Genomic DNA, 23,417 nt, shown 5'->3' with positions numbered 1-23,417 from the left:
TACATCCTGCTGTCCTTGGAGAACACCAGTTACAGGTAAGCAACTCTGCTTTCTCCAAGGCAAGCAGGATGGTAGTCCTCACACATGGGTGATTAAGTAGCTCTAGGCTGCTCCGAACATGTGCAGCAGGGAACTGGTGCCAACGTGTACAACAACTAAAGCTGCAACAATCACAGGCGCAGGCCTGCACCCAAGGTGGACCGCTTTTGCTCCCTAGGGCAAAGGAGCAGCAAATCGCTGGCGGATGCCTTCTTGATTCACTGGGGCACCGGGCTGCTGTACACTTACCTTCCCTTGCCTCTCATCTTGAAAATACTCCAGAAGCTTCAGCAGGATCAGGCCTCCATGATCCTGATCGCCCCCTTGTGTCCCAGTCAGGTCTGGTCTCAGACCCTAAATGATCTGGCCTTGCGCCCTCCGATCTGGTTGGGAACGGCCCCGGACCTAATCACACAAGACTGGGGCAGGCTCTGTCACCCCCAGTCTACAAGCTCTGGCCCTCATGGCTTGGATGTTGACCGGTTCACAGTACAGGCCCTTAGCCTTTCGGAAAGGGTGTTGCAAGTTATTCTGGTGTTCAGGAAGCCTTCCACCACAAAATCTTACAATATGAAGTGGCAGAGGTTTTCCATTTGGTGCGAGGGATATGGTCTAGATCCCTTTCTTTGCTCCCCTCCTGCGTTCTTAGACTATCTGGTTTCCCTCTTCGAGTCCGGTCTCCAGACCACATCAGTGAGGGTTCACCTCAGTGCCATAGGGGTTTACCACCGGGGTACAGATGGTATTGCAATCTCTTCTCATCCACTTGTGGGACGGTTTATGAGAGGCTTACTTCAACTAAAACCCCCCACTCGTCCTCTAGCAATTTCCTGTTATCTCAATGTCATCCTGTCACAACTCATGAAATCTCAGTTTGAGCCATTGCGATCTGAAGTACCTCTCTTGGAAGGTCATCTTCTTGGTTGCAGTGATATCGGCTTGCAGGGTCAGCAAACTGCAAACTTTGTGCTTATCGCACTCCAGGCCCTGCTGGAAAATTTTCTGGAAATCCTCCTGGAATTGCTGTAGTAGGCGTTCACTGAATTCAAGGGCCTGTTTCCACAGGCCTGTTTTCCCATGTACAGTTGGTAGCCAGCAATTCGGGCAGATAACATTGCACCCTGAAACACCAGGCATCCAAGGGCATCGAGAGCCCTATGCTCATGCTCTGGGGGAGCAGAGGCATGGGTACAGATCCTCTTTGCCTTCTTCAAGGCTGACTCTACCACCACCGAATGGTGAAGGAGCTGACTGTGCTTGAACCTGGTGGTAGGCTGGACTAGGTAAACTGCATCCATCTTTCGGTTCACTGGTGGCACCTAGATGGGGTGCTCCAAAGGTGGGCTACCGGCTCCTTGAAGATGTCATGGACTGGCACAGTCACCACTTTTTTTGGGGCATCCAGGAACGGCAGAATCTCGAGCATCTTGTGCTTGGTGACCTGCTCTGTTAAAAGTTGGAAAGGCACCGATTGTGCCATGGCTTTTACGAAGGCCGCAAAGGGGAGATCCTCCTATTCCTCAGTGGAGGAAATGGACGCCTTCCCAGAGGTCATAAGGGGCGCCTCCCCCTCACTGCATTCTTCTGGGGATGCAAGGGGGGGGTCAAAGACCCAATGGCAGTCGAGATGTAGGTCTCAAAAGGCACCAAAGAAGGAACCGGAGGCTTCGATGGACCTAGAGGCCGTTGGAGTGCCAATGGATCCACCAGAGTTGGGGGGAGGTGACAGAATGCCTTGCATCCCCTAGATACCATTGAACCCGATGGCCCTTCCTCCTCAGAGGAGTCGTTCCCAGGCTTGAGACACCAGTGCCGGCTGCATTGGGAGAACACCGAGCAGAATATAGAGCCGTTCCAGTAAAGGCGCAAGCAACAGCGGAGACGGTTCCCGTGGCGGTCCTGAAGGCTCAAAGCCCTGCAGGGCCAGGCCGACTGCCAACCGTACATGCCTCTCCAACTCTTCCTCAAAGGCAGCAGAGAACAAAACAACAGGGAACTGGGGGGGGGGGGGGGGCAACCGAGCCTTCCACTGGAATCGGTGGAGGCCACCTGGAGGCTTCAGAGGGGCCAGAGGGAATCACTTCCTCTGCCCAAAACCGCTTCAGAGGAGGCACCAATGCCGATGCCTGCGATCTGGCTTAGAGGACGATGACACATGCCGATGTTTCTTTGACCATTCACGATGATCATCACAGTCTTTTCCCAGGACCGAGGGAAACTGTGAGGAACCGGATCAGGAACAGGACGACAAAGACCGCAGTTGGTCCTCGGCTCCAGACTCAGGCTCTGGAAATGATTGAGGCGGTGACCCCAACGGGGGTCGAAATTTGAACCTCTTTCCCAAGTGGAGTAGAGGTCCCTAAAGCTGATGACAGATCTGGTTTTTTTGGAGCCGAATAATTTTTACATTTTGTTGAGATGTGCCAGACGGTCCTTTGGGGTCCACTGGGCACAGAGATCACAACCGCAGACATCGTGAGATGCCCCCAGGCAGAGGATGCAGACCTCGTGGAGATCTGTGATAGGCATAGTTCGGGGGCACTGGTGAAAACCAGTGAAAGCCATCAGAAAATGTAACTGGTGCGTGGTCAATGGTCGTCAGACACTGGGAAATGGAACTGTCGGCCATCAGGAATGATCGAAGGACTTACCAGGTCACAGAGAGCAGAACCAATGAAAAATAAGAGACCCTAAGCAATGCGGGAATAACCACAAAAGTTTAGAAAAACTGTGAAAAGAAGCACGAGCTCACAACCGCGAGGCAGCAGCTTCGTGTAAAGGAAGAGACTGAAGAGGGACCCCACGTGGACGTGCCGTTAGTGGCATGCTCAGTGTGCCAGTCAATGTTTCTAGAAAAGTTTTCCGTGCCGGGCTCCATCGGATGATGTCACCCCTGTGTGAGGACTATCATCCTGCTTGTCCTTGGAGAATAGCAGATAGTTACCCAGTGGACATTACGGCAAATATTTCCAGACAACTGCATTAAACCCAGGCCAGATAAGCTACATATTCCTCCACAGGATCACATGTCTCTCTCACCTGTTACTGTGAAAGCCCAAACAGCCCTCTTAGTCCTTAAGATCTGCTAAATGATGAAAGGATAAATTTAAATACTCAGGATAATTCAGTCTGCTAATTTTCAGGAAAGACTGGCATTGTGCTAGTTGCTGCTAGCAAACAATGTACAACTTGGCATGACTGGCATTCTAATCAGTAAAAGCTTAGCATGGCATGAGTGGCATTCTGATCAGTAAAAGCTTAGAAATGAAAAGAAAAAAAAGACTAGTGTATGTTGGTAGAATGTGTGCACGATGGTTTTAATACTCTTTAAACTGTTTCGCCTTCCATGGACAACAGAGCTTGTAATGGGGAGTGAAATGGAAGGTAGCAGTCGAGCTGAAGTGTCACTACCTCACTTCAGCTCGAATGCTACCTTCCCATAGTGGCAACAGCACAGCAATGTTTCTAAAGTTCCTCCTCTTCTATACTAGCACTATATGGCTCAATGTACTTAACTAGCTGACCACTTAGCATCCTAGGAACAGCATGAAACCTACCAGCACCTCATAGTTCAAACTTTACAATTACGTCAAGGAAAGACAAAGGGGGCAGATGGTGAACAGGGAAGGAAAAGGCAACAGAAAAGCAGAAAGGTTGGGGAGGAAGTGACATTGTGATCTACAAGTTAAGGTGAAGAAAAGTGAGAAATGGGGCAGAGAAGGGAAAGAAGCTCAAAGGAAAGGAGCAGAGTACATCCACTTCTTTCCTGCACCAACTGACAGATAAATGTTACATACCATCCCATTCCACCCCAAGAGTCATGTGTCAATAACACTGACACGTCTAAGAGTATTAATAATCTTAACATTTACAAACACACATTTTAGAATGAGAGAAGTGTAAATAGGTAAGTTCATCTGTGTTTTCCTCATGCTATAATGCACAGTTATAACATTTGGAATGGCTTAGGAGGCTACAAACCAGGGAAACCAGGGTTCAAATTCCACTGCTACTCTTTGTGACCTTGGGCAAGTCACTTTACCCACCACTGCCTCAGATAAAAACTTAAAGGTAAATTTTCAAAAGGTTATTCGTGTATATGCTATTTTATAAATCCTCAAGTATACATGCTTAAGTAAGGGTTCACGAGAAAATTTACGCATGTAAAAAAGGGGTGGTCCAGGGGCAGGGCCACCGTTTACATGTGTAAGATACTATTTTATACAAAATGTACACTTAGATGAGGTGTAAATATATGCAGTAACCTGCCAAATCTGTGTGGCATGATAGTAAACATCTTTATTGTGAAACACTGACTGGGTGGGTGGTCTGGGTGAAATGGTGGGAGGTCAGGCTAAAGAGCCAAGAGAGTCTCTATGACCTATAGATGGACTGGGCAAACTGGTAGATGAATTGGTAAAACTGGTAATTTCATTGCTGCGTGCATGTTGGAAAATCTGCTGACATATGCGTAAAAGCAGACTTATGGGGAGGTAAATGTGTATAAATTATACGTGTAAAATCTCTGTACATTTTAAGAAGTAAAAATACACATCCAGGGCATGCCTGCACCACTTTGCTGCTATTTAGCCAGATAAGTCTTAAACACGCTATTTATCTAGCTAACTTGAATTATCTATTTGCACAAACATTGCAGGGTATTTTTTAACCCACACATACATGATACATGTACGTTATAAAATACTGGAGTAGATATGCATGCGATTATATACAGAAAATATATAGAAAAGTCTAGCTCAAATATTAAGGGATTGTATGAAGTCAAACTGGGGAAACCTCAGAGTGCCAACAATAGGCTATTGAAACGCCTGTAGGGTTAAACTCCTACTCCAACACTTTGGATGTCAGAATAAATTTGTAATCATTGGTGACCCCAGATGAAAAAGATGCTTTACATGTTATTTCATAAAGCTATCTTATAAGTCCAGTATGAGTCCACTACTGTGGGTGTGAGTACTGGTATGCAATGATATTGTTATATCAGATTATGCTCACTGTTATGACGCCAAGGCAATACGTGGAAATCTTCACGCAGTAAGTGTAGCGATCCCGACACTGCAATGTTTCGAACAGAAGTTCTTCGTCGGGGAATCACTTATAGGCATGCAATCTGCTTGTATATCTCGGCTGTAATAACATACTCTGAACGTTATAGTCAATGCGCTCCTTCAATGCGATGCTGTTTGCTCACTAAGAGTAGAGCGCTAGCTCTTTAGATTGTGGTCGATGTGCTTCGCACAGCCGGATGAGCAGATCGAAATCGCGCATTGAGTAAAGAGTATTTACTGAAGAAGCACATCAACCACAATCTAATCTTCTGTTCGAAACATTGCAGTGTCGGGATCGCTACACTTACTGCGTGAAGATTTCCATGTATTGCCTTGGCGTCATAACAGTGAGCATAATCTGATATAACAATATCATTGCATACCAGTACTCACACCCACAGTAGTGGACTCATACTGGACTTATAAGCAACGCAGGAACTACATAAGAACATGCCATACTGGGTCAGACCACGGGTCCAGCAAGCCCAGCATCCTGTTTCCAACAGTGGCCAATCCAGGCCATAAGAACCTGGCAAGTACCCAAAAATTAAGTCTATTCCATGTTACCGTTGCCAGTAATAGCAGTGGTTATTATCTAAGTCAACTTAATTAATAGCAGGTAATGGACTTCTCCTCCAAGAACTTATCCAATCCTTTTTTAAACACAGCTATACTAACTGCACTAACCACATCCTCTGGTAACAAATTCCAGAGTTTAATTGTGCGTTGAGTAAAAAAGAACTTTCTCCGATTTGTTTTAAATGTGCTGGGAGACAGTCAAGCCTATGTGCTGACCCAAACTGGCTTCCCATATAACTCGAAAAAACCAAAAAAATTTTTTTAAGGAATGGATTATTATTATTATGGATAGCTTCGGTACACCGACTGATTTTTAAACAGGATAACATCCCCTGAGGAAAGGTCCGGTTTCGGACCAGAAACGTGGCTACGTCGGGTTGTCAACTTCCATCAGATAAGTCGGGACTTTTAAACCATTCTATGAAGTTATTCCGTCTTTGATAATTCAAAAAAAGAAGAATGACATATTCAGACTTGAAAATGATTTTTTATTAAATGAAACACATAGGGGTGTAGGCTTGTTGCACACAATTTAAAAAGAATAGACAAAAAACAAGGGACGGAGGAGGTTTGGTTCATGATTATACACACATGAATTGAGTTCACCCTGGTGGGGGTTTTAAACTCAGATATATGAAACCCTTCCTCCATTCCTTAAAAAAATTTTTTTGGTTTTTTCGAGTTATATGGGAAGCCAGTTCGGGTCAGCACATAGGCTTGACTGTCTCCCAGTAAAGCATTGCATCGAATTGAAATGATTCACGATTTGTGAGCATTAAAAAATTGATAGATTTGATGTAAAAAGAATTTCTTAAGGGGGAATTGGATGTGAATTGATTACGGATAGTATAATTTCCCCAAAAAATATTTTTTGGTGCTTATTGTTAATTGGTATCTTGTTCTGAAGTGATGACATCATCATTGCTGGGGTGAGTGCAGCCAGTCAAGGGGCCCTCCTGTGACCAGTCAAAAGTAACAACATGCTTAGAATATTAAGAAAGAAGGCACTTGGTAGCCAAAAAACTCAGATCAAGGAATAGCTAACTTTGACAAGAAGTTATCATCACTTCACCTTCCAGCTCAACTAAGGGAACTGCTGTTTTCCCCCATATCATCCATTCCAGTTTTCAGTGCCATTACCCTTGAAAATATTAGACTTTGTGTTTTCAATCTCCAAAACCTTGTCTGAAAAACCACGTGTTTAAGCAGAATAGAATATCTGCTTGCACGCAGTGCTTTTATAATCGAGAATTCTGTAGAATTCTGACCAATCCGATCTCTGCTAACTTTATTTATTAATTTTAAAGTATTTGTTACCCACCCCTCCTATTAGTTCGGGGCAAGGTACAATAGAACATACATAATCGATAAAATAAACAAAATAACATTAAACAACATTCACAATATTATCTGCATAAAATGATCTTCAACATGGCAGATATATACAATCCTGCAGCATCAGAGTTAGAGGGGGAGCTAATATAAACAGGCTGAAGATGATAGAAGGAGATGGTGAAAAATCATGAGGGATTGCTGGTATAATCACCATGAGTCAGAGCACATAAGCTTTCTTGGTTATCAAAAGGATTAAATTTCATGCTGGCAGTTTTTCAATGGTAGCACATTAACAAAAAGCATTCAGGAAACCGCTTCCCACTGCATGCAGTCAAGAGAAACAGGACTCTCAGTCTGTGCCACTGCAACCAATACGCTAATAGACTGAAACCTTTATAATGAAGTACATAATACTGGACTCTGGCCTCAAGTTTAGAGTTAGACAAGTGCAACTAAACAGTAGGCAACTTGAAGTCTCCATGGACACCAATCTGCTCAGTTCTTCAGGATCTCTCTAATAAGACAGATTTACAAAGAACTGAAGGGGTATGTGTGTGTGTGTCTGTGTTAAATCTCTCTCATGCATATCCATTAGCGATTCATTTGTAATCTGCTTCGCAATGTTCATCATTATATCCATAATCTAAATATTTTTAATAAATAAATAAATCCTTAAAACTGGAATAAACTGGTTTCCACAGGGACTGGAGGTTGCCTACCTCTGGCAGCTGATTGTGATATTCAATATAATGTTAATTTTTGTTAAGTTGTATTTCATAAAGATGAGGCCCTAATTTTCCATTTCACATAAGTGAGTGCTAAGTTTGTGGGTTAGTTTGGGGAAGGCAGAACATATGAGAGAGAGACAGAGAGAGAGAAAAATGGCCTGCATTATAGCAAAAGACTTAAGTCATCTTTATAGTTGTAATTGGGCTTCATAACACTAGGCAACATCCATTCTGAAAAAGTGGCTTCTAGAAAAAAAATGTCATTAAAAATACAATTATGTTCAAAATAGATGTTAACATTCCCCAATTATATTTCCCCCTATTGTAAATGTTTGAAACCTCATTTGAATTACATATTTGAATGTTTAGAGTACAGGCTGGCATTTAACTGGTTCTTTAAACAAAAAAAAAAAAAATCCACTCCAAGAGTCTGCTAAACAATCCCTTAAGGAATCAAACCATTGCTTCAGCTCAGACTTCACCCAATCCTCAGCAGGAGTTTTAAAAATCTTGCATCTGTGACCTTTATTAACTAGAGGGCAGGCAATATCAGTTTCTAACCTGCATTTACTTGTCTAAATTACTCTCTTCTTCCTCCTCATACTGTAAGAAACATTTCTATTTTTACCAAGCAGTACAATCATTATCATTCACCAGTCTCCATGTAAAAAAATAATCAGTTTACAAGGTTCTTACCCCCAAGAGGATATGCATATGGGGAGGATATGCATTCTCCAAGTCTCCTCCTAGTTAATCTTTCCTGATTGATTTTCTACGCCTAGCCAGTTTCTGGTGGTCATTATAAATCAAAATTGCCTTTCAAATAACTTTACAGCAGCAATTCTCAATGGGTATGTCAGTATACACCAGTTTATCGCAAAGTCACAGCAGAAGGCTGCTTTCTCCTTTATTGGGCACGACAGAAAGTTGCTCTCATTTCCTTCTCTTCTTCCTGGCCCAGTGGGAGGCTACAGGGAGAGGTGGTCTTTTATTCTGTATTTGGTGAAGGTTGGTCTGTTTGTGTGATCAAGTTGAGGTATTTTACTAGCACATAGAGATTTGTATCAGTCTTATTTGTTGTGTTTCTCTCAGGACATGCATTGGTGGTGCACTGCTGCATTTTCATAGGTAAGGCTATTGCTGTGAGTCCTCAGAGGTAGTGCTGCTATGGTATGACAGGTTTGCTACACAGGTTGTGTGGGTTTTTTTTCAAGTTTTGTATTTTACAATGCATCTCATACTAGAATGTGTTCATGTTGCTATTACTGAGATGCAGTGGCGTAGCTACGGGTGGGCCTGGGTGGGCAGTGGCCCACCCATTTTCCATTCAGGCCCACCCAAATTTGTTTGCAAGACACTGCAACCAATAAAAAGCAGGCAGCATCAGCAGGCACCCAAGGGAGGAAAAACATTTAATAAAACCAGCTGGTGTGTTGCGGCTCCCACAGCCCCAGTAATACTTCCCTTTACCTTCTTCCTGCCCCCGCAGGCCAATGGGAAACATTCTTCCTTCTTCCTGCCCCCGCGGGCCAATCGGAAGCCTCCTCAATTCTTCTTGCCCCCGCGGGCCAATCGGAAGCCTCCTCCCTGCCAGTGGAAGGAGGAAGCCTCTGATTGGCCGGTGGGGCAGGAAGAAGGGGGGCATGGGCTGGGAGGAGTGGCAGTGTTCTGTTCACTTTAAAATCCAAATAACTTTTTTAATTTTGATAATTTTCCTGGTAGATTTCAAATAAAACTTGTTACATTAAAGCTTAAAAAAAAAAAAAAGCCATGGGCTGGAAGTGCTGAAATGCGGAGAGCCACAAAGAAAAGAGGCCAGCCCAGCCAGGAACCGCGATAGAGTAAGGATTCCCCAAAGCAAGCATGCAGAGGCCGGTTGCTCCGTGGAGTCTCCTCCTTCCCCCAGTGAGTGCGGCAAACTGCATTTAAATTAAAATTGGCACTCAGCTATGCTGATTTCAGATGGGGCAATTGGAGCTCCCAGTGGCCGTAAAAGCAGGCAGATTTGGGGGGGGGGGGGGGTGCAGGAGCCTAGGGATATCCTGACAGCCAGAAGAAAGGCTTGTGTGCTGTGGCATATTTTTCTAAAATAAATGTTTGCTGCTTCAGTGCGGCTGAGAAGGCAGCGGCAGCACTAGGAAATCTGCTACTGCGAAATTAAAGGGGAACACAGTAAGCTCTAAGCAAAGTGTGTGTAAGAGACAGAGTCTGGGCAGGGAGGTGACTGGGGTGTGTGTGAGAGAGAGACTGGGCAGGGAGGTGACTGGGGTGTGTGTGAGAGACAGAGACTGGGCAAGGAGGTGACTGGGGTGTGTGTGAGAGACAGACTGGGCAAGGAGGTGACTGGGGTGTGTGTGAGAGACAGAGACTGGGCAAGGAGGTGACTGGGGTGTGTGTGAGAGATAGAGACTGATCGTAGGGTTTAATTGGTGTGTGTGTGTGTGTGTTGTGGAGGGCCAGTGCTTCCATTAGGCAAACTAGGCGGTGGCCTAGGGCGCCACAATTTTGGGGGGTTGCAAACTCCCACCAGCACAAGAGGTCCTGCAACAAATCCAATACCAAGGGAGGGGGCGCTGTGCCAGAGCTGCTGCCAATACGTAATCCAGGGGAGGGGTTGCATTACTGAATGTTCGCCTAGGGTGCCAAATACTCTTGCACCAGCTCTGTGTGTGTGACTTGTGGGCCCTAAAGAAGAGGACCGTAAGGATAGAGCTTCAGCAGCTGCTGCTGCTCCTGGTATGTGCTTTCAAAGGAAAGGAGTAGGAGATTTGCTGGAGAGGGTAAGTAAAAGGTGGCATTTTAAGTTTATTTTTCTTGATTGACTGCCATTTTAATTATTGAGTATTATGTGATGTGTCTGCTGTTTTGAAATATTTTATTGATATTTGGACAATTTTTAATAATTTTTACGAGTTTTGTTGGATGTTATTCTGTTCATCAGCTGTTTTGAAACATTTATTAATATAGTTTTACAATTATTTCTGTGTGGGGATCTATAGCAGCTTGGCTTGTTCTGTTTTCCTAATAGGAGGTGTATTAGTGTTTAGGACCTGATTTAATATTTGTAGTGTTGCCTTTTCATAGATAGGGTTGTTATATGTTCCATAATGCAGGTGTAACTTTCTGCAGATTAATTTCTGTGCATTATTGCAGATCCTGGGACTGTATTAAGTGCTATATTTCTCTTTCCATTTCTCCAGGTTTGCACTGCATGCAGAGTGGCTTTTTTTTTGTTTTCCATTCCAGTTTCTATCTCCATATTTATAATTGTGTGGTCTTTCTCTACTTTAGTGAAGGTCGGTTCTGTGTGTGTGCCCGAGGTGAGGTATTTTACTAGCATGTAGGCAATTGTATCAGTCTTATTTGTGGATGCAGAGTGTATGTTTACATGATGATAGCTTAGTAAATGACAGGGCTGGATAGCCTTTTTCTCCTGTCTACCCAGTTATCCTCTCCACACTGCTAAGGATACATCCCAGCTGTCAGCCAAAGGGTGTGACCACCTTCAAGACATCTCTTTATCCAGAACAGTCTTTTTTCTGTTCTTCCTTTGTAAAGAATTGGGGATGAATGTCAGGAGCCCCTGGACTCGATTCAGCAAATGTCACCATCAGAGGAAGACAAACTAAATAGTTGAGCCATAGGAAAGGAAAAGTAGTCTTCAAAAGGTATTTATCTGTTTTATTGGTACAGATTAATAAGGCATTTGCTCAATTATGGTAAATATTTTGGTACAACATTCCAGAGGGTTTTAAAACATCTCACAGAATTCTGTGATGCATGATGAGATATTTGTCTTTATAGTAGACTAGTATATGGTTCTTTGTAAGGTATGGGATACTGCCACTTGAGATCTCTTTAAGTATAATTGAAATGCTTCCATAACTATATATTAGGTTTAGCATTGGTAGCTGCTTGAAGTAATTGAGTTTAAAATATTAAAAGTATAACAGCTGTAGCAGATTATTTAGAAATCTATTGTCAGGTATGTGTGTTTGAAAGTATTTATCAATAAGAATATGAATTCCATGGCTCAGACTTTGTTTAGTGCCCACCCATGTTAACCTTGGGCCCAGCCAAAAATTAATTTCTGGCTACGCCACTGCTGAGATGACACCAGAATCAGAATATATATCTTTTTTCTATGATGAGTTGTATGGGAAAATGTCCTAGTTCTGCTGTGCAACCATTCTTGGAGGCGGGGGTTCCTGTTGATACAGCTTGTGCGTTTATATTTAGCCCCATGACAGTCATGTGTTCAGAGTGTCGCACAAGTGACACCCTGAACAGAAAAAAGCTTGAGAACCAGTGCTTTACAGCAGTGTTATGCATGTGTTAAATATTTACATCAGAGACAATAATAGTGATTGGGACAAAACTTGAAAGGTCCACAGGAACTCAGACAGCTGTTCAAAAAAAAAGGTTTTATTCATGTACGGAACCTAACATCTTAATGACTCATGTTCAAGGACCCCCTTCATTTATGGAAATGAACATGTTAATGAATCATGTTCACAGACCCCTGACAGACCGTGTGTCTATTAACTGCATGGGGAGGGACCAGATCTCAGTATAATTAGTGCAGGGGCCTTACTGGTGAGGTCAGAGCACAGCTTACTGACGGCAAATAATTTCGATGGGCAGAGCTGTTCCTGCCCGTACTCTTAAAATTTTGTTGCTGCAATCTCCTCCCTGAATTTATCTGAGAAAAGTACAGCACCTGCCCATCAAAGTTATTTGATGGGGTCCTTGAACACGAGTCATTAAGATGTTAGTTTCCATACATAAATAAAACCTTTTTTTTTTTTTTTTTTTTTTTTTTTTAAACAGCTGTCTGAGTTCCTGTGGACCTTTCAAGTCTTGTCCCAATCACTATTATTGGCTCTGAAGTACACCAGTGATTTTGGGTTCCCACCTACTTTGTTTGGCTTTAAATATTTACATTCCATCAATATCCTCATTGCTAACACTTTCCTGGTCATTATTTCTGTGTTTATGTAGCCATTTATGGTCACTTTATCTTTCATAATAGCAATAGCCAAGACAAATAAGCCCTTGACTGACCAACAAAAGTTCAAAGCTAAATATTTCACTTTCCTTTTCAGCTCTGTAATGAAGCAAACTATGGCACAATGCAAGAACACAATTTGGTTTAAGCAGACATAACACAGCCTGAATAACTATCAAGTCTCAAAAATAGCACTCCCATCTCTCAATAACACAGCAGGAGAAACAATGCATTCTATCAAGTTATTTAAAAAAAAAAAAACACCTTAACTATTTTGCACCTAAAAACTAACATTCAGTGTGTTGAGCGTTTGGGGAAACTACTAAATTAGTAGTTGGCATGAAGCCTATCCATCCAATTTAACAGAAATGTCATTAAATAGGTTTTACTAACGATTGGCAAACCCAGTCCTAAATTTGTGGCTTCTCCTGGGTTAAGTTTATTGGTTTTAGATTCTAAATTGTGGTAAGAGCCATTAAAGTCAAAGGGTGGTGCTGAATGACAATCTACAATTGCGTTATAGAATTTGCCATTTCCCACCCCCCACCCACTTCCACTTTATGCATTCTTATTATCATGATCGAGAATTGCAATCCAAGAAACCATGCTCACAGGAATCCCTAGACCCAAGATAGGATTATGAGTTTATTTACAGAGCATCACAGCTATCCCCATGTGCAGTGCCTATTTTCTCAAATTTTGATTTGCAAGAGCCTAGGGATGCCTTATCTTTCCACAAATTTAAGGGACTACTGAAAACATACCTTTTCAAACTAGCTTTTACCCGATGTGTTGATATGGTTTCACTTATTGTTTATCATCTTTATGTATATTATTTTGTAACTGCCTACAGCCTCTGGCATTGGCTGCATATAAGTACCAATAAGTAAACAAATAAATACAATAAGCTTCTTGCTCTGCGCCTTATTCTGGAGCTTGGGCCCAACTGAGAAAAAAAAAAAAAATCACACTAGCTGGATGTAAAATAAGTTACTCATACCACTACAATTCTGAAAGTCTGCTCAAAGTACAATCCTCTTCAGATCACTAGTGCTGAAACAGAGATCTAAAGATAGCGAATGGGAAGGAGCAGTTTAAATGATCAAATTATGTATATTATATGAGTTTGACAAAGCTGAAGTGAGACAGGCCTAACAAAAGATGATAAACAAAATGAGAACCAGGCCAATCACGTTTTTACATAAAATAATCAGTTTATCTTATCTCCTAGAGATAAAACTTCGAGTAATTCAGACCACATTAGGACAAAAGAGTACAGAGATGGTCTTACCTCCGTTTCAGTGCATTGTGAAGATCCCGATTTACCTGCATTAAAAAGAAAGAGGTTATTTTAGACCACAGGTAACCTAAAACTCAAGGAAAAAAAATGCAAAAATTCAAGTTTTATAGCATGCTTTTTTGTCAGGCAGGATACACAAAGTAGAATTAACTAAAAAAAATCAAATTTGGGAATCTTACAGCAAGAGTTTACTGATATGGGAGCCCTTGATTTGAAGTGAATTACCAAATAAGTAGAAGTAAGCATGGCACTAGTACATAGTGGTCAAGAACATAAGAAGTGCTATGTTGGGTCAGATGAAGGTCTATTGAGTCCAGCATCCTGACTTCGACAGTAGCCAGTCCAAGTTGCAAGTACCAGGCAAATCCCAAAAAGTTTTTCTTGGGATTTCTTGTTACTCACTCCCAGGAATAACAATAGCTTTCCCTAGTCTACCTGACTAATAATATATTATGGACCTTTCGTCCAGAAACTTGTCCAAACCTTTTCTAAACCCCACTAAGCTAGTCGCCTTGACTACATCTTCACAGCTTGATTGTGCACTGAATGAAAAAGTACTTTCTACAATTTGTTTTAAATCTGTTTGGTTTTATAAAGTCTCCCCCTATTTTAGTATTCTTTGTGAGAGTAAATAACCATCTTTTCTATCCAACTCCATGCATGATTTTATAAGGTTCTATCATTTTCTCTCAGCTGTTTCTTTTCCAAGCTAAAGAGCCCTAACTTGTGTAGCTTCTCTTCATAGGGGAGCTAGTCATAGTATTACAGTATCAAAGCAGATTATTGCAGAAAAAAGACCAGTTGACTCATCCAATCTGTAGTCCTGAGGGAATTCTGTGCTACTGCGAAGCACAGAATCCCCCCCCCCCCCCCAAAATAGCCATTTTCTGGACAGAAATGCCAAATTCTGTACAGAAAATGGCAGAGGAGACCCTGTCATGAGGCAAACGGAGCACGCGAAGATGAAAGTCCATTTCTTCATCTTGGCCAGGTGGATAGTAGTAAAACATCCACTGCTATATTCTTACCCATCACACACAAAATTTCTGTCCATAAGAACTCCACATTGCATTTTATTTTCTGCAGGACTTTTAACCTGCTTGACTCTATGCCATTCTTTACATATAGTGCCATCCCTCCACCAATTTGATCCACTCGATTGTGTTGATATTTCTATTCTGGTATCATAATGTGCCATTGGTTATCCTCCCTCCATCATGTCTCTGATGCCTATTATGTCTATATCCTCATATTATGCCATACTTTCCAACTCTCCAATCTTATTTTTCAGGCATTCGTATACAGTCATTTTAAAGTATGTTTTTTATGTGTATTTCTAATTGTATTTGTACCCACAAACAGGAATTTGGAGTCATTCATATCTGGGGGCTTTTTTTTTTTTATCCACCTGGGTTATTTTAGCCTTTTCCGCAGACTATTGGGATATTCTACCTTTCTTGATTTGCCAGTATTCCTCCAAACCACATTATTCTGTGCAACTTTAGCACCTGCAGCAGGGTTCCACCCTGGTGGACTCCCATCCTGCCAGAAAAGCCTCCTCCTTCCACAGAATGCTCTCCAATTTTTAACAAATCTAAAGCCCTCTTCTCTGCACCATCACCTCATCTATACATTGAGACTCTGGAACTCAATCTGTTTCCGTGGTCCCGGGTGTAGGGAGTATTTCTGAGAATGAAATTCTGTAGAGTCTGAATTTCAATTTCCTACCTAAAAGCTTAAATTTAACTCCAGAACCTCCCTCCTCACTTTCCTATGCTGCTGGCTCCTACCCAGAACTCTCTAAAATTCTATCTAGGTGGTGATGCATGAGGTCCACCATCTTTGCACCAAGCAGGAAAGTTACCAAGAGAGCCTCATAATCATCATTCACCCTGTCATTGCGTCCACGAGGTGATAGGGCATGCCCTTTGTTAGGTAAAATATCTGAAGAAGGGACCTGTGTGCTCTCTAAAGTTCATGCATTACCACATCCTTTTTGTAGATCCTCTCTCAAGGTATCACAAAATTTGTTGTCTCCAGAGGCAATATATCTATTAGAACTCCAAACTATGGGTATAATTAAGTGCATTATAAGGCAATAACTATCTCCCATCTTAAGTAAACTCAAACAGAAACTGCCAGCGTGCTCACAGAAAGCAGAGCAATACTGCTGTCCATTTACAGTATTTATTTATTTTTATTTAAAATCTTTTCTATACCGTCGTTAAGCTAGTTGCCGTCACAACGGTTCACAATAAGGCACATAATTTCAAACTTAAATGTGTTGAGTTATATTAACTAAACAGGTGCCAAATATTGTAACAATTTCATATTAAATATTACTTAGTGGTTGTGATAAGTCAGGTCTACCTTTAAGTATATCGGCTATAAGATAAATTAACACTTAAGTCTTGTCCTCTGTTGTTGCAATCTAATAGAGGTAAAGTAAAATAAAATATACACACACACACACACCATTCGAGTAAGCTGATGTGTGTGTGTGAGAGTTCTTCGGACTGCATCATACAATTCCCTGGATTCTACTCTTCAGTAGCAGCACCAGCCTACATTCTTCTAAATAATAAGATTGCTTGGCCCCGTTACTTATTCTTTTGCTTTACGTCTTATGTGTCCTCTCTTTTCTGGCCTTTGGCAATTTTACATGCTTTAGGAAAAAAAGAAACAAAAATACATATGCACTCACAGCCTTTTCACTACAATGACTTGGGTATATCATTTTTAGCACCTCTTTCTTTTCTTGTGCTAAGCCAGTGGCAAGATTTCTGCCCCCTTCTCCAGTGCACATGCGTAACAAATTCAGCAATCTGACCCTTATCTTTTTACAAATGGTGCATTTGCAGCTTGTATCAGTTCAATCAGTAAGAACTTAACAGCAGATACATGACTACAGTGATCTGCAGCAATGATGATCCTTTGCCTGGGAACTGAGACCTGAAAACCTTTTCCCACCAAAGTGAAAATCAGAGCATATGTGTATATGTATATATATATATATATATATATATATATATATATATATATATATATATATATATATATATATATATATATATATATATATATATATATATATACACACATACACACACACACATATGCTCTGATTTTCACTTTGGTGGGAAAAGGTTTTCAGGTCTCAGTTCCCAGGCAAAGGATCATTATATATATATATATATATATATATATATATATATATATATATATATATATATATATATATATATATACACACACACACACACATATATACATACACACTCAGAAACTCACAGAAACAGATAACAAAATTGTTCTGAACCGCGATCGGGCTCCCCTACCTCCTCCAGCCAAGTCGGCTCGGGTCCCCCTCCCGGCGGTCTGAAGCGCACGGGCCGCGGCAGCAAGATGGCCTCCCTCCGAGGAGCAGCATCGTCAGGCCCGCGGTTAGCCCCGCCTCTTAAAGGGGCCAGGACACGAAGTAGGGGCAGGCCCTGGAAGAAGACGTCAGCAAGGAGGGATATTTAAATCCCCTGCAGTGAAGGACTGATTGCCTTCACAACAGGTCTAGTGGTTGTTTTGTTCCTGGTGCTGCGGTTTCCTGTTTGACTCCTGCTTGCCTTGACCCTGCTTTGCCTGCTGCCGGCCCGGACCTCGGCTTGGACTTGACCCTGCTTTGCCTGCTGCCTGCCCGGACCTCGGCTTGGACTTGACCCTGCTTTGCCTGCTGCCTGCCCGGACCTCGGCTTGGACTTGACCCTACTTTGCCTGCTGCCTGCCCGGACCTCGGATTGGACACTGACCCCTGCCTGGAACCAGGATGCTGTCTGGTTGTACTTGGCCTGTACCCTGTTCTCGCTGAAGCCCAGCTTAGTGTACTGAGGGGTTACGATACTGGGACTTCCACCTTCCAGAGACTAAAGGCACCTCGATTCCTCAGGTGGGTGACTTTTACTCTGGGTCAAGAGTCCACAAACATAACAAAAACAATCAACATTTTGTGAACATTTGGGCATTTTCTCTTTCCTCCGCATCATACAAATGAGTTTCCACCATTTAATGAGAACTTTTTTCAGATCAAATTGTTCACACAAATCCACTGGTAAAAGTATTTTGCAAAAAAGCAAATAGAGTACCAAATCCTCACACTCTTCACCATGCAGAAATTTCGGAATACAGACAGGATTCCCAAGAGCCACCTCCTGCACAGCAGCAAGAGTAATACATGCACTGGGCAAAGCAAAAATTTTACAAAGTTTTGCGCTGGAGGTGGACCCTTGGCCTGGGGCAGGATTGGTCCGGCCCTCTGAGGGATCCCAGAGGGCACCTGCTGCCAGGAGGCGGAGCACACAAGGAGACAGAGGCCGACAGGAACTTCACCAATAACGGTCCGGGGGCTCTGTGGGTTGAGCCCTTGGATTCCCAGACTGCCTGGGCTTAGATGGGCCACTGAGGGTCTCCCAGAGAGATGACGGAGAGGTGTGCCCACCAAAAGAAGAGGTGCGCAGCTGTCAGTAAACAGGCGAGGTAGACCGGAACAGGAGTACTGGAGACCACTGGAACAAGACACGAACTGAAGGTCCTCCGGATAGAATAGGCAGCGCCTAGTGGTCCAGCTCGAAAAAGGCCGCGGGTAGTGTCAAAGCAGGCACGCCTGGTGATCACGGGAGTAGCGAAGAGAGTGTCCGAATGGAGCGCAAGGGTCAAAGCCAGGGTATCAGTCCCAGAAGGTACTACCTGGGTAGCAAGACGAGGAACAGGACTCAGGAACAGACGCTGGAGCAAGGCGGGAACATTGGAACAGGCGCGGGAACACAGAACAAGGAACAAGCAACGCAGGAACTACATAAGAACATGCCATACTGGGTCAGACCAAGGGTCCAGCAAGCCCAGCATCCTGTTTCCAACAGTGGCCAATCCAGGCCATAAGAACCTGGCAAGTACCCAAAAATTAAGTCTATTCCATGTTACCGTTGCCAGTAATAGCAGTGGTTATTATCTAAGTCAACTTAATTAATAGCAGGTAATGGACTTCTCCTCCAAGAACTTATCCAATCCTTTTTTAAACACAGCTATACTAACTGCACTAACCACATCTTCTGGCAACAAATTCCAGAGTTTAATTGTACGTTGGGTGAAAAAGAACTTTCTCCGATTAGTTTTAAATGTGCCACATGCTAACTTCATGGAGTGCCCCCTAGTCTTTCGGATAATAGAAAGAGTAAAAAACCGATTCACATCCACCCGTTCTAGACCTCTCATGATTTTAAACACCTCTATCATATTCCCCCCTCAGCCGTCTCTTCTCCAAGCTGAAAAGTCCTAACCTCTTTAGTCTTTCCTCATAGGGGAGCTGTTCCATTCCCTTTATCATTTTGGTCGCCCTTCTCTGTACTTTCTCCATCACAACTATCTTTTTTGAGATGTGGCGACCAGAATTGTACACAGTATTCAAGGTGTGGTCTCACCATGGAGCGATACAGAGGCATTATTTTATTTATTTAGTGATTCTTATATACCGCGGCACGTAAAAATATACATCACCTCGGTTTACAGTAAACAATAAATTAGCAACAGGCTTTACATACAACAGGCTTTACAGGAAGTAAACAGATGACAGCAACAGGCTTTACATAAATAACGGAACTCCGGAGTTCCTAATATAACTCCTTTAACTATAAAGAACAAATGCATATTCTAATTCAATAACAAAGCTGGAGAGATAAAAAGCAATTAACTTGCTACAGGCCAATATGACATTTTCCGTTTTATTCACCATTCCCTTTCTAATAATTCCCAACATTCTGTTTGCTTTTTTGACTGCCGCAGCATACTGAACCGATTTCAATGTGTTATCCACTATGATGCCTAGATCTCTTTCTTGGGTAGTAGCACCTAATATGGAACCTAACATTGTGTAACTATAGCATGGGTTATTTGTTCCTATATGCATCACCTTGCACCTGTCCACATTAAATTTCATCTGCCATTTTGATGCCCAATTTCCCAGCCTCACAAGGTCTTCCTGCAATTTATCACAATCTGCTTGTGATTTAACTACTCTGAACAATTTTGTGTCATCTGCAAATTTGATTACCTCACTTGTCGTATTTCTTTCCAGATCATTTATAAATATATTGAAAAGTAAGGGTCCCAATACAGATCCGAGGCACTCCACTGCCCACACCCTTCCACTGAGAAAATTTTCCATTTAATCCTACTCTCTGTTTCTTGTCTTTTAGCCAGTTTGTAATCCACAAAAGGACATCGCCACCTATCCCAACGCAGGAACAAGCAATGCAGGAACAAGCACAGGAACAAGGAACGCAGGAACACTGGAACAAGCACAGGAACAAGAACGGCAAACTAGCTCACACAGAGGTGATGACCCGATTGCCAAGGCGAGGAACTGAGGAGCGGGCCCTCACCTAAATACTAGAGCTAGGTGATGTCATCAATGCATGCCTCAAAGCGGTTTCCTGCCCCTGGCCCTTTAAAGGGCCGGGTGGTCCGCGCGTGCGCACCTAGGGGCGGACCCGACGCAGAGGAGGACGCTGAGCCCCGTCAGGAGGAGAGCTGGGAGGCAGATGGCCCCGAAGGGCCTGGGGACGCCGCCGCAGGAAAAACTAGTCACAGAAAGAATTTAATAGAAGTCAAGAAACGAGATACTTATGAGACAAGGAAAGAAATCTGGTGCTGCATTAGTAGAGTATTCCTTTATGTTAACTAGTGTTCAATTTTATAATTTGCATTATAAGCTTCTTCCAATCCTTTAGGCTTCTAGACCATTTTGAACCTGTCCCAAATCTGCTCATTTACCCTTATGTAAGCCCTGTGGGGATAGGGAAATACCTATAGTACTTGAATGTAATTCGCTTTGATGTATACTTTAAAGTGCTGACAAGCGGAATATAAAATCTAAATGAAAATAAATAAATGACAAGGAGTTTCCAAAGCTGCAATGCCATAGGCCTTCACTCACTGATACCCGGGGGGGGGGGGGGGGGGGTGGAACATATTTAATTTGTTTGTCTTTCCCATCCCATCCAATTACTATAGCATAAACTGAAGTTCCCTCTGGAACCTGGCCCATGTACACCCTTAAAACAAGTAAGTAGTTATCTATATTGACTGATAATTGGGACTTTAAAACCCCCTGCCCTCACCTCCAAGACTGTGAGCACTGGCCTCAGCAGCATTCATGTTATATGTTATTGTGTGGTTAGCACCTGTTGTACATTGCACCTTGCAGCAGAACAGCTGGTTGTGATCACCTCAAAGCAACTTTAAAGTCTACTGTAAATATTTAGCACCCATCTTTTTTTTTTTTTGGCCTAGTAGTTCCTACTTTCTTGTTTTCCAGAACCAGTGCTGGGATTCTGGAGACTCTTTCACAACCACCTGGAAATTCCCCCCCCCCCCCGTTTTAATAGGTTCTCCCCTCAACTATTCTTAGTCTGGTCATCACAGCAATAGTCCTGAGGCCGGAAGCCATGAACCAAAGCTCCTTCTGGATTCCTATATAATGGGCCTCTAGATGTCACGCTTAATGAAGGTCATGACTCCCTCCTCCATTTCCTACCCACCCAGAAGCCGTGAATGCTGCCACTGCAGCATCCCCAGTCACGGATGACCTTGGATGTAAAGATCTGACTCTGTTATCAAACAGTAGCCCAGCAATCAGGGGAAACCCTTTTTCAATTGTTTGTAAGCTTATAGAGTCCTTTTTTTTCCATCCACTTCATCCATTTTGTGTTATACTCTCTATTTCAGATTTCTGCTCAAAGAGGAGGAACACACAATCAGTTTTATACATCATAACAGACCAATCACCAATGAATCTCACTTCATTATATGACTATTAAGGCATCACAGCCACAGCTAACCTATGGCCAATATGGCCTTGGCCATAGTCGCCATCCAGCAGGGGCACCATTTTTCTCACCCGATACAGCATTGGGGCCTCAAGATCTGAGCTGTTGTGCCTGCTTCTGATATTCCACCTACCCCAAGGGCCATCCTTGGGGAGCAGCAGCCCAAACTGGGACTCAATGATTGATGCTGCCACCCTCCCCTTCTGTCCACATTCCAGGAGCAGAGCAGCTTGCAGGGCCGAAAGAAAAAGCATGTTTGCTTAATGTAAATGGTGTTTCCGTAGATAGCAGGATGAATTAGCCATGCTGTCTGGGAGCGTCGTCGTGAGACCGGCAGGCAGAGCTTCTCCTAGAAATCAGAGTTTTGAACTCTGTGCGTTTGCGCGGTGAGGTTCCCGCACGATTGCTTAGTTTACCTCAGTCTCTTGTTTCAAAGCGAGAAGAATATAGAAAAAATAAAAGTATTTAGTGCGTTTGTATAGACTGTCTAGGGAGGAGGGAGGGATCGCATGGCTAATTCATCCTATCTACGGAAACACCGTTTACGGTAAGCAAACTTGCTTTTTCCCGGTGATAGTAGGCTGAATTAACCATGCTGTCTGGGAGTCCCAAGCTCCCGGATGGTGTCTACATGTTTGCTTGTAGTTTAGGACGCCACCCGTAAGTCTATATACAGTAGACAGTCTTATCTTTATGTCATGGTTGACAGGATTGCCGAGCCCATGGCCACATCAGAAGCGGTTTGCTGCTGTAAACAATAATGCACTGTGAAAGTATGCAAAGAAGACCAAGTTGCCGCTTTGCAAATGTCTATCAGTGAAACATTTCTGTAATGGGCGACTGATGTTGCAGTTGCTCTTATTTGGTGTGCCTTTGGTGTCATATGTAGAGGTAGATTACGCTTACTGTAGCAAAAGGTAATGCATTGGGACAACCAACTAGCCAAAGTTCGTTTAGAGACTGGTTAGTTAGGAGAATTTGGGTTAAAAGAGGAATAATTGAGATGGTCTGGATTCCGAATGAGTTCTTTGTTTGTAATAAGCCAATGCTCTTTTACAGTCGAAGGTGTGGAGAAGTTTATCTCTGTCATTCTGATGAGGTTTTGGCTTGAAAAATCGGTAGAATAATGGTCTGGTTGATATGAAAACGCCAATACCACTTTCGGGAGGAAGGTGGGATGAGGACGAAGTGCGACCTTGTTATGAAAGAATTGTAAATAAGAGGAGTAGTGAACTAGTGCTTGTAATTCGCTTACTCTCCTTGCTGATGTTACCGCTACTAAGAAAACTGTTTTCCAAGTAAGGTATTTGATATGACAGGCGTCTAGAGGTTCGAAAGGAGGTAACATTAGTTGTTCCAGTACGATATTGAGATTCCATGGTACCGGTGGTCTCAGATGTAGAATACCACGCAAGAATCTGGAGATTAAAGGGTGGTTGGAAATAGGTAGTCCGTTTTGAGTATTGTGAAAAGCTGCTATTGCGCTAA

General features: G+C 42.8%; 1 protein-coding gene across 1 annotated transcript in view; it reads right to left on the bottom strand.

Annotated features, from left to right (window-relative positions):
- SPIRE1 (spire type actin nucleation factor 1) overlaps positions 1-23,417 on the bottom strand; it is a 472,800-nt gene that overhangs the window by 417,244 nt on the left and 32,139 nt on the right. The window contains exon 2 of the mRNA XM_029590957.1: positions 14,050-14,084. Coding sequence (XP_029446817.1) covers positions 14,050-14,084 — 35 coding nt within the window. The remainder of the gene's footprint in view (positions 1-14,049; positions 14,085-23,417) is intronic.

This window comes from Rhinatrema bivittatum, chromosome 2 (assembly GCF_901001135.1).
Source record: "Rhinatrema bivittatum chromosome 2, aRhiBiv1.1, whole genome shotgun sequence".
NCBI lineage: Eukaryota > Metazoa > Chordata > Amphibia > Gymnophiona > Rhinatrematidae > Rhinatrema > Rhinatrema bivittatum.
This window is presented reverse-complemented; position numbering and strand designations above follow the sequence as displayed.